The sequence below is a fragment of the Antennarius striatus genome, chromosome 7 (genome assembly GCF_040054535.1).
Source record: "Antennarius striatus isolate MH-2024 chromosome 7, ASM4005453v1, whole genome shotgun sequence".
Lineage (NCBI taxonomy): Eukaryota > Metazoa > Chordata > Actinopteri > Lophiiformes > Antennariidae > Antennarius > Antennarius striatus.
This window is the reverse complement of record NC_090782.1, coordinates 9,572,144-9,585,170: the sequence shown is the minus strand read 5'-3', so window position 1 is coordinate 9,585,170 and position 13,027 is coordinate 9,572,144. Positions and strand designations below refer to the sequence as shown.

Sequence of the window (13,027 nt, the reverse complement as noted above, 5' to 3'; positions counted from 1 at the left end):
TCCCTCAGAGACATTTCACATATAACAAAAATAAACTTTATGACAACATTTAACTTCATGATGTTTCCAGATTTTTTTCCTTTTTCTTTTAATTTAGAAATTCTTTTGACAGTTTTGAAAAGAACATGTTGATACCTGTTGATAGCAAAGCAAACTGTTTTTTAACAGTTGTGATATAAAAATGGATAACACAGTGATAAGACAGAAATTGTCATCAAAAGACTCAGTCCCCTCTCTGTGTTGTTGAAATAATCATACATTTTATTTGATATGTGTCATTGTCTAAAAATAAATTGTTCCACTACTGCACATTACAGCTTAATAATATGACCAAAAATATATGGACAACAAATATTTTATACACATTAACAGTTATTGAACATCAATTCAGTGGGTTGTGTCATTTTCCATATTTCATTATTATTGTGTGCACTTTCCTGCTTTGCCCAGTTAGTTTAAGCAATGTCAGTAGTTGCTGATTTTCTGGCCAACCTCACCAGACATTGTTGTGAATTTATGAGAGTAGAGTGGAACTTTATTGGTCCCTTAAGGAGGTTCCGTCAGGGAAATTAATTTCTATGTCGCACTACACACAGCACAGTGAGTAGACAAAAACACAGAAAAAGCATCACAGAAAGCACCAGCACATAGAAAGTAGTACCGACAACAAATAGAAAGAGTAATAAATAACCCAGAGTGACACCAAAGTGGTAGTCCATCACAGGCTTCACTTCAGCAGGCATTGAGAAAGTGACGTTCTGCATGAAGGAGGAAAAGAAGAGGAAAAGCTCCATCCTGGCCAGATTCTCTCCGAGACAGCCGTTTATGAAACAAGGAAAACAAACTAAAAAGTTCTTTAGTTTTCAAGTACCTGTCAAATTAAGAAAATAGTACTTCTGATTTTAGGCCACGACAAAAGATCAGATGGTGCTAAAAATTATAAGTCATCGTCTTTGTTATGGATTCCTGGTGCCTACAAGAAAGACCCAACTAATAAGTATTAGCAAATTGTGATGTTTTAAATTTCCCCCTTGGTCTATAGTGGATATAATCCAGAGTTTTCCACTGATTCGCAAATGGGTGTCATGTCAAGTAAACCTTTTTTTGTGTTTTGTGTATTTGAGTCTTGACACTCCGGGCACGACACCAGTGCACCGCGGAGCCACACACAAAGACATACAACCATGCACACACACACTCACTCCTACGGGTAATTTGGGACCGGCCAATCAACCTGAAGCGCATGCTTTTGGAGGTGGGAGGAAGCCGGAGAACCCGGAGAGAACCCACGCGGACACGGGGAGAGTATGCGAACTCCGCACAGAGCGGGACTCGAACCTGGACCCGCCTTGTTGTGAGGCGACAGCGCTAACCACCGTCAAAGTCAAATACAGTGCGCCCTCGTTCTTTGCGGTTAATGCGTTCCAGGAACCACACGCGATTAATGAATTCCGCAACACAGCTACAATCTATTTTTCTTATTATTTATGATAATTTAAATATTCATCACCCTTCTCATACTGATATTAAACCACCTTTTATCTGTATTCATTTTCCCACACTCTTATCGACTGTTTAAAGCACTTCTGTGTCTTACGTAAGTCCGAGACATGACATGAACATTACATGAATTTTTTTTGTCAGCAGTGCTCATGGAACGGAGTGCACTTCTGGATGTCATCAGCCAATTGAATGCGCGTACGGTATCATGTGGCTGCCCACCAAAACTCCGCGATGAGGTGAAGTCGTAAGCTTTGATTCATGCATGCGCGAGGTCGCACTGTATACAGAGGGCCAAAAAAACAAATTTGCTTCAAGCCAAGGGCCGAACTGGTTCGATGTTTATTAAAACATATTGAAATGATTGCACATAGCCTATTTAAGTGTATATTTTTTCATAACTAAAAGAATAAAGAAATATTTTCTTATTACTCTCAGTTATTTCAAGTGAAAACATTTTTCACATGCACACAGAAAAAATGAACTTCCTTCAAAGATCAAATCTTTGTGTGTTTCTGAGATGTCTGATGGTGCCTTCTTATATTCTGTCATTACTGCCAAACCTTCTCCAAACAGAAGACACACAGGTTTGTCTTTTACCTCCGTGAACATTTACTGACTCCCATCTATCCTGAAACCTCCTGCTCTCAGTGTCCACCTTCCGTTTAACCATTTTTGAGGTGGGGGGTAGCTGAAAGTTTACTTCTGCTCTGACAACTGATGAATAATGAGGCTGAGGCCCGCTTGCTGCAGTGACTTTGCAGGCTGCCATTGCAGCCGCTGGTATTCCAGCGGCGGAATACCAGCAGCTGTGGCCTGCGGGCTGGTTCTAATTAAACATTATCCAAGGTGTCATATATAATCCACATGCGGGCTGGATCCGGCTCCCGGGCCTGGACTTTGGTGCATGTGCGTTAGAGTTTCTGGGTGGTTGGAGACAATATTTGGCCAACTTGTAAGTGTGGCATTTCACTATTAAAAAAACTGAACTTTGAAACATGAAATGTCTCAAATAAACATATTGGAGAAATGTGAAGACATTTTGGTTCTTATTCAGGAATTTTCTTCAGTTCTGTTCCCCTCACACTACTTTCAACACTCTGCTCAAAAGTTAGACCCTGCTTCCTACCACACCCCAGCACAGCAGAGCAACATGACACAAATACTGAACCATGACAGTTCACCCTCCTCAGGGACGGCTCCCGACGTCTGATCGCTTTATATCGCTGTCCTCAATCAGTCACATGGTATGAGCCAAGCAGCGAGGCTTCGGACGTCATTACTTTCAGCTCCTCCCCGAGATGAAGCAAGCCTCAATACGCGCTTCGTGGGAATGCCCCCTCCCCAACTCGACACACACTTCGAAGCCTTGATATGGAATGTCACATTACTACCATGACACTGTCACTGATTGACAGTGTTCTTTAGCAGGTCAGAGTCCAGTAATTTCACAATTTACTTCAAATAAATTCATCAAGCTTCCTACAGACAGACAGTGAAGGGGACCCTGGTCACCAACACCATCTTACTTTTCTTCTAGGAGAAACAGCTAAAACATAACTTTCTTTTAGACAGGCTTGAGTTTTTGTTTGCAGAATGGATCTGTACACATCTTTGATTGGATCCTTTGCAGACTGGGATGTTAAATGTCTGCTTCTTTTTGTGGTACTTTTCATCCTGATTGCAGATTATGTCAAGAACCACCAGCCGGCCAACTTCCCTCCAGGTCCATGGGCGTTGCCTATTGTGGGCAACATGTTCTCTGTGGACCACAAAAGGACCCATGAGAGTTTGACTCAGGTAGATCTACACATCACAATATACCATTATAACTAAAAATAGATCAAAAGGACTCTGCTGTTAAATAACATGCATTTTAATTTATTTGAAAAGACTAAGTCATACTTTTGAAAGATTTGTGGTTTACATGCAATCACATCTAAAGATAATTAGACATGATTATATGACAAACTAATTACATAACACTAATTACATGACTAAAAGTAGATTGCTTTTGAAATTATTTTCCATCATGATGTTAGTCGAAAATTTAGATAGAGAAACATTTTTTGTTAACCCTTGTGGAGTCAAGTGCACATGTGGAGTCAAGCATGACCCCATGGGTTGTTTTTCCTTCAGTATATTCATATTCCAGGTATTCCTCCAAAAATATGTTTGTGACATGAGGCCATTTGCATTTTTAAAACATAATAAATAATTTTATATAAATTGTAGTTTATGTATCACTATCCCACTCTTCCATGAGTGGGGTCACATATGACCCCCAAATAGTTTCTATGGATTCTTGTATGAACCTTTAATTGTTAGTCACTTTTACTGTCCCACTCACACATTTGATGTCATCATTCACTTCTGATGCAACACACCTGTTGGCAGTAATGTCAGGAGCTCATTGCTACAGAGCAACACACACGTACGTAATTTTTTTATTGATATCTTATAATGTGTGATCACATTACTGGTAAAATGTGTGTTTTTATTTTATCTATAGTAAAATGTCTGATAGCAGGCCAGCTAGAATCCCTTTGGACCGTGTCCTGCAAATGATCCAGGACAGAGGAGATGAAGAGCCAGTTGCAGGCATTGACTCAGATTCTGACATCTCAGATATGGAAGACCCAGCCTATTGTTCCCCCACTGAACAAGGGCAGACAGACACACAGGAGTCCGCTGATAAGTTCTCTGAAGAGGAAGTGGATATTATGCCAAACTGAATGAGCCACAAGGGCTCTTACTGGGCAGAGTTTCCTGCCAAACAGGCTACAACACCAAGTCAGTTTGATATGTATTCGGCCAGGACCTGTACCTCTGTTTGGGACTGTCTCCCCAATAGATGCATTAATGTCTGATGATATAATAAAAGAGGTGCTGGCATGCACAAACAAGGAAGAAGAAAGAGTAGCCTCAGACATGGGGAGAAAGTGGAAAAATGTAACCAAAGATGTGTTTGGGGCCTTCATTGGATTTACCATTCTTGCAGGAAGTGAGAAGTACTTGGATGTGCCAGTTCGTACGCTCTTTGGGAGTCCTCTGGACAACCCATTGTACAAGGCCACTATATCAATTTGAAAATTTGAAGACATTCGCCGGTTCTTACGCTTTGGTGATAAAAAAAGTAACGCTCAAGCATTCTGTACCGCCCGGTACCTAATGGCCCACAGTCCGGTACCGGGTCACGACCCGGCGGTTGGGGACCGGTGCTCTAAGGGACACTGGAGCTCAGGCAAGCTTCATCAACAATGTCAGAAACAACACCTCCCATGTAGCACTGTCAATCTCCTTTTTGAACTTTCGTGGTCGGAACCACTGGAAGCATGAGCTGCTAATGGGAGTGAAATTCCCACAAGTGAAGGAGTTTAAGTACCTTGGGGTCCTGTTCATGAGTGAAGGAACAATGGAACATGAGATTAGACGGAGAATTGGGGCAGCAGGTGTGGTATTGCATTCACTTTACCGCATTGTTGCCACATAGAGGGAGCTAAGCCGAGATGCAAAGCTCTCCATCTACCGTTAAATCTTCATTGCTACCCTGACCTATGCCCATGAGCAATGGATCATGACCGATCGCAGATACAAGTGGTGAAAATGGGCTTTCTCAGGCGGATAGTTGATAGGGTGAGAAACACTGCTATTTGCGAGGGGCTCAGAGTAGAGTCGCTGCTTCTTTGTGTGGAAAGGAGTCTGTTGAGGTGGTTTGGGCATGATGCCTCCAGGACACCTCCCTAGGGAGGTGTTCCTGGCACGTCCAGGTGGGAGGAGACTCAGGGCAGACCCAGGACCAGGTGGAGGGATTATTTCTCAACACTGGCTTGAGAATGCCTTGGGATCCTTCAGTCAGAACTGGTGGGGAAGGGGAAGTTTGGGACTCCCTGAAATTGCTGCCCCCGCAACCCGACTACGGATAAGCAGTAGAAGATGGATGGATGGATTGATGGGAGTGAAATTCCATATCATGAATGAGTTAAAACCGAGTTTTATCCAGACTGTGACACATGCCCTGAAAATATACTTTGTCGTCATTCTAGTGTTCAGTGGCCTCTATGTTTCAGAACAACCCATCACTGGATTCAATGGGATTGAGGAAATACTGGGAAATTGTTGCAAACGACAGTATAAAACACACAACATTCAGAAAATGAGCAGAATATTCTGTGTCTATGAAAACAGCTAAGTCAATGTTAAAGTTATTACAGACACCAGACCCAAACTACAGTACATTGTGGGGACAGAGCAGGCAGTAAAGAAGGGAGTATGCCTGGTTGCTGAACAGATAACTGGCATTTGTTTGTGTCCCTGTCAGACCCCAGTTTAGCGGAGAAAGCCTGCGGTATGTTTCTAATAACCCGTGACAGCTGCTGGAGGGTCTTGTCAAACAAGAGGGACAGGTCACCATCACAGAGGGAAGATCCATGTATATCCCAGTCTCAGTCGCTAATCCTACAAAGGTCTTTATGTCACACTATAATCTGGCCCTAATCTGGGACACTTGGAAGATATCAAGACAGTGTAACCCATCACAGCAGAGTCCCCTCATGAGGCAGCAGAGGCAGAGGCAGCTGAGCAAAACACTGCAGCATCCTATCCAGCTAAATGAGGTACTGTACATTCATAAACTGTAATGCCTCGCGAGATGACCGGGAGCTGTGTTATATCAGAAAAAAGAGGGCAAGATGACGATTATTGCATGGCACACAACATAAACATTCCCTGAGAAAAATTGTCATGTGCGTATGAAGCCGGAATGCTTGGGCCCTAAAATGGTCAATTTATGAATGCTTCAGAGATTGCTTTTACTATGCTCCACATTATATTTACACAGACAACAGCTCCCTAACATGTGCCCTGACAAGTGCAAAACCGGCTGTCATTGGGTGGGTGAAGTGGCTGACTTCAACTTCACAATCAGGCATGTCCAGGTTACCCCTTACAACTCACTAAAAAGATAGTGCACACGTACAACTGCAGTTAAGTAGTTCAGATTACGTTCAGAATAGTGTTTGTGTTAGTTCTTTCAAATAAAATGTCTGTGTAGGTTTTCAGTTATCCAGGTCATGGTTATCCAAAACTGTTTAAATCAATCCATTGGACTTTAAGAAAGTTTCTTGAAGACATTTTACCTTCCATCCAAGAGGCGTCTTCAGTACCTGACCAGTACCTTCTTTGTGACTCTCACCATCCACTGGATGGTGATGGTGAAGCTTGAAGTCATAAGGACCCAACAAAACAGGGCTGACAAGTTACCAAACATTACCCAAGACCAGGTAAAGAAAACAAACACCTGGAAATGAAAGCTTGTGGCAATCCTGACTGGATCTTTGTGAAGGCTCACACAAGATCCAGAAAGGAGAACAACCCAGAGAGGACGGAATAGAAGGAGAGCAGACGTAACAATATTGTGATCCCATATATGTCTGGAGTGTCTGAAAAACTGAGGAGGATTTTTAACAAACACCAGATTCCTGTGTATTTTAACTGTGCAACACTCTTAAACAAAGACTGGTCCATGCAAAAGACCCCACAGCACACAGTCTTAAGAGCAACCTAGAAGAGTAATTCCTCGCATATTCAAGATGACTGGCTTCACTACATTGCAGATTTTTTAGTAGGTAGTCACGTGATACCGTACGCACATGCTATTGGCTAACAGCTTGAAGACATTTTCGATTAAAATGTGTGCTGTGTTCCGAGACTCACTGAATGCAGCACACTTCAGTGTTTTACAAAAACACTAGCGCCTTAAACAGTCTATAAGAGTGTGGGAAAAGGTAATACAGATAGAAGGTGGTTTAATATCAGTATGGGGAGGGTTCATAAACAATTAAACTAATGTAAATGATAAAATAAATAACTGTTGCTAAATTGCAGAATTTTGTTTTTTGTGGGTTGTCTTGGAAGGCATTAACCGCGAGTAACGAGTGATTACTCTATATGCAGTTAAATCAGCTGCAAATGCCAAAATGTCTACATGGGGGAACCTAAACAACCTCTCCACAAGCTCATGACTCGACATGATGTTGTGAAGAAGGTCCGTATTGGGAAATTTCAAAGAGAAATTTGACACTGAGGTTGTTCGACAGAAGTTGTTGCTGTCAATAAAGTCACTGTTGGATGAACATTGTCATTATTTCACAAATGTTACATAGGCTGCAGTATTATGAACTTTTATTGCTGTCCTTCCTCTGTCTTAATCTACTCACAGCTATCACACATATATGGAGATGTTTACAGCCTGCGTATGGGCCAGGAGTGGATGGTGGTGTTAAACAGACTTGAAATCATTAAAGAAGCTCTGGTAAATCAGGGAGACAGTACAGCAGATCGTCCGTGCCGTCCAATTCGTAAGGAATTGGTCCATGGAAGAGGTGAGAAGACCTGCATTTTTACTCCTGTGATGCTCGTACAGGGAAGCACTACAAAGTATGACCCTTTGGCCTTTTTCATATTGTGTTTCTTTAGCATAAAAATTAGTTCAAAGGTTATACTTCACTCACTTCATGAGCTCGTTGCATGTTTAAGACATACACTATCTAACATAAACACTCCCAATTTATTTATTTATTATACAAAAATTATCTGTTATTAATACAGTAGACAGGAGCAGGGATACTTGCTGAACTTGCATTGATCGCAAAATATAAATTATCAAAGTTTATCAAACGTTAATTTATCAAACATTAATTATCAAAGTTTAATATTTAGTGAGCTAAGTATTATTTATTCCTTATTTTTTTCAAATGTATTTGTTTTATTAGGTTTAATTTCCAGTAACGGGAACATGTGGAAGCAGCAGAGGCGTTTTGCACTTTCAACCCTAAAATATTTTGGATTTGGCAAAAAGTCACTTGAACCTGTCATCGTGGACGAATTTTTACATTGTGCAAAATACATCGCAAACTTCACAGGTAGATTTGATTTCACTGACTCATTTAGTATGCTCAATCAGAAATACAGAATTGATATATTGTGTTAAATTATGTAGGTAAACCATTTGGTCCACATCTCATCATCAACAAAGTTGTCTCCAACATCATCTGCACCCTGGTTTTTGGTCATCGCTTTGAGTACAATGATGAGAAGTTCGAGGGACTGATCAGGAGTTTTGAGTTAAGTATCCAGACTGACGCCTCACTTTGGAATAAGGTACAGCTTTTAGAATTACTGATATATTAAATGCTGCATACAATTGTTCAATTGTACATTTCCTCATTATGATGAACCTGATGAAGCGAGTGACTGAGAAGAGTCATCTATGAATGGGGAATCAATATAGGAACTGAATTATTCATATTTAACATAAAATACTTTTCTGAGTGACCTTAAAATGATAAAAATGTAATGTGCAATATTTAAACATTAGTAATCGTTTCACCATGCTCTACTCTGCAGTTTTACAATTCATTCCCTCTGCTGATGAGACATTTGCCAGGGCCACATCAGACAACAAAGACTCTCTGGAACAATGTCAAAGACTTTGTAATGGCAGAGATCAATGAGCACAAGAAAAACTTTGACCCTACAGACCCAAGAGACTACATCGACTGCTATCTGAATGAGATTCAGAAGGTGACTGATGTTTGATGCGGTTTTGTATTGCCTACACATGTGTTACAAGTGAAGGTGCTCTACATCAGAACTATTATCTGTTAATATGTTTTACTCGTGTGGAATTTCACTGAAGCGCTAGAATGTGAGAAAAAGTCAAAATCTCAGATGTAGTCTGGAGTTTGAGCAGTCTTCCTCCTCCTTATCTCCGATATCAATATCTTACACTCAATTTACTCTAGCAATGACAGGTTGATTTAAAATGTGAAAATGCATGATTCAATACACATTATTTGACTTTCTGATTATTATTTTCTAGAATATGTAAACCAAAATGTGTCCCCAAAATATTTTTTGCCTGTTGCTGAAATAACATTTGTATGTACTTGTCTATTGATATTGTGAAGCATCGATTAACATTCTAGTTCTATATGCTGTATACTTTTTTAGGGGGGGCAGGTTAACAGTACTTTCGAGGAGGAAAACCTGATTGTCTGTGTCATGGATCTGTTTGTGGCTGGTTCTGAGACCACGTCCACCACTCTGCGCTGGGCTTTCCTCTACATGGCAAAGTACCCTGAGGTCCAGGGTAAGAGCATTAACCAAGTTAACAAATCTTTTTGTCCACATTCAATAATGTGTGGAAATATGTAACAATCAAATTTATTGGTGGTAATGCTGTAGATCTACTCTCTGACTCCCACTCATCAGTCTGTCATTAAATGTTCAGATTAGGGCCAGAATGTAAACTCAATACTTTTCAGTGGTAATTAAGTCATTATTGGAGTCTTAAATGCAATCAAAAATATACTGGAGAATATCAAATGAATGTAGGAGATTCTTCAAGAATGAAGCACAGCCATTTTAATCTTTTTATTTATTCACTAACTATTTCACTGCCTACTTTCAAGAAATGGCAAACTTTAAAACTCAGTTGAAAATAATGTCAGTGTCAGATGTAAACAACAATTTATATAAGGTACACAGTATACACATCCACATCCATGTGTAAATTGAGTGTGATCAGAAGCCTATGTCACGGCATGGTCTTAACTCAGTTGAACCTTTGAAATCACAGCTCTCAAAATTTACAGAGATGGTGAACATTGGGTACATAAGTCTTCAGAAGCATAAATTTATGAGGTCATAGCCCTGCTTTTGAACTTCTGTTCTTGAGGTCAAACATCCAAGCTGGTGGCACGACTAAAGCAGTTGAAGATTCAATACAAATTATTTGCAATGTTGTAGTTCCAGGTTTGGCCGTTGTTTGAAGACAAATGCAACAGTGGATGGCATTAACGTTCAAAAAGTTGAGCCATGTAAATTTATAGTTGGAATACTTTTTAGTTTCTAAACATTTTTTGTGACGTGACATGAGGCCGTCCCTGCACTAAAATAATAATAAAATTACACAGATTCATCCTTTTAGTATTCATTTACAGCACTCCGTCACTTATTCGCGCTTCAAGATGCACAGATATTTATATACAATGTATATATTGTCCTCGATGAGATGTAAGTTTCATCTCATTGAGGACAACGGAGAGAGCGAGAGGCAAAGTGTGTCCCACGAGCTGAAGTCACGTGATACCGTACACGCATGCTATTACTGACAGCATCAGTGTGTGCACTGCATTCTGAGACTCACGGCTCCTCCTGCAAGTTTATTTTTGTCTTATGAAGTGGAATTTTTTCTTTGTGAAACCATTGCAATGGCTCCCATACATGCGGCTGGCTTTATATCAGTTTGAGGAGGATTCATAAACGTTTAAATTATACGTAAATAATAAATTAATGTTTGGTCGCTAAATCATGGATTTTCACGGGTGGTCCTGGAACACATTAACCATGAGTAACGGGGGATTACTGTATTCCAAAATCTAAAGGTTTGGAAACATTTCCACCATTCATTCTGTCTCTGAGTTTTGCTATTTGGATTCCAGCTATTTTGGAAAATTACTGTGACTCATTTATACTTGCAGTTAAGATTTTATGATTTTTGTAGTACTTTTTTACAGTGTGATTGAAAATCAACAATTACACGACTGTAGCTGTTGTTTAAGGTGACTATTTTTCATAGTTATTTCATTTTTTTTGGTGGATGAAATCACGTTTATACTCTTGCTTGTACCTCTGTCGCATAGAAAAAGTCCAGAGTGAATTAGACAGAGTGATTGGACGGTCCAGACAGCCAACAATGGAAGATCGTGCAAACCTGCCCTACACCAATGCTGTCATCCATGAGATCCAGAGGATTGGAAACATAGTTCCTCTTAGTCTTTTTCATTATACCAACAGAGACGTCCAACTGGGAGGCTACACAATCCCAAAGGTCATTTCAAATATGTAATTTTTACTCAACATACACCACCATGATGTCTTCTTACTTATTTTTCCAATCATCAGGGAGTTATACTAGTTCCTAATTTGACCTCGGTGCTGTTGGACAAGAATGAGTGGGAGACACCCTTTACCTTCAACCCAGGACACTTTCTGAGCAAAGAGGGAAGGTTTGAGAAACCAGAGGCTTTCATCCCTTTCTCTGCTGGTGAGGACCAACACAACTTGACATTTTAGCTTTAGTCCCATCTTTACAGAAAAAATGTGCTGATTACTTTTGACCAGGAACAAAAAAATGGAATTTCACCATTAAAAATGCCTGATTTATGCAAAATTCTTTTGGTTCACTGACCTGCCTTCAGGTTCTAAAATTGAGACAAAACTTCCACTGGCTATCAAAAAAATTAGCTGGTCTTTCCATTTGAATGATTTCGTAAACTAACTGACTTTCAAGGCAAGCCCTCATGTCTAAAAAACATTCAGGTAATTTCAATTTGCTTTGCTTGTTGTCTCTGTTGTTTTTTTTCTTCAGGTAAGCGGCTGTGCCTTGGTGAGACCTTGGCCAGGATGGAGATTTTCCTCTTCTTCACCTCCTTCATGCAGCACTTTACCTTCTCCATGCCTGCTGGAGTGAAACCTGTGATGGACTACCGCTTTGGTGTCACTCTGGCACCGCTTCCTTATGATATCTGTGCTACTGCACGTTAAGAGTAGCTAATTTTGTCAGTGTCCAATGTTCAGACAGTAAGACATCCTTAATTTGAACTTTAATTGTAAATCACATTGAATCGTCATCTGATAATATATCATTCACCACAAAAACTATGAAAACTAATTTCAGGTTTTGTTTTCTGTTCTGATCTTTTGTTCAGTTCAAATTTCATGTCTTGTATTTCTAATGCAGAGTGGCCAATCATAGCATGACATTTTCCAACAAAATTTCCAATAACTAGCCCCTCTAGTGGACTGTGTGTAATGCATGATAGGTTACAGAATAATAAACTAAATATTTTTACCATATATTCCACAAGTAGTAATCAGTATACTACATGTATAAAAGACAAACTGGCAGGTAGGCCAGATAGAGTAGCTGTCTGAAGTTTAGATCCAGCCACTGAAGTGGGGAGGGGATTTTAGGCTGCATTCACTGACTACTGGGTTCTTGTCTATACTTACATCATTGTCTATACAATATTTCATTAAAATGTATCAATATATTTTTTTAGTATTCATATATTTGTTATGTAAATTAGGGGAAAAATCATATGGAGCAGAAAGACATTAGATTGGTAGTCCACTTCTCTCCTTGAGTAGAGACAAAGAAGATTTAATACAGGTCGCAGTACCACCTGCTGGTACAGTGGTACCACTACTAACGAAATTAATTGGTTCTGGAAGAAATTTCATAAGTAGAAAATTTCGTAAGTAGAGACGCGTTTTTCATGCAAATGCCCTAATCCGTTCCAAGCCCCCCAAAATTCAGACATAAATGTTTTATAAAGCATAAAAATACATCAAAACATGTAACAAATACATGTTACGATTAGATTATTACACAATAAATGAGAGTTGTGCATAATGTAAAAAACAAAGAATAGAGTAAAGAATACAAACGATGGTCATT

General features: G+C 39.8%; 1 protein-coding gene across 1 annotated transcript; it reads left to right on the top strand.

Moving 5' to 3' along the window:
- Positions 1–3,096: 3,096 nt before the first annotated feature.
- LOC137599039 (cytochrome P450 2J6-like) lies at positions 3,097–12,533 on the top strand. Its single transcript, XM_068319687.1, has 9 exons — positions 3,097–3,300; positions 7,721–7,883; positions 8,274–8,423; positions 8,501–8,661; positions 8,908–9,084; positions 9,514–9,652; positions 11,208–11,395; positions 11,470–11,611; positions 11,936–12,533. Exons 1-9 carry the CDS (start codon positions 3,097–3,099, stop codon positions 12,109–12,111), a joined length of 1,500 nt encoding a protein of 499 aa, XP_068175788.1. The 3' UTR covers positions 12,112–12,533.
- Positions 12,534–13,027: the final 494 nt, after the last annotated feature.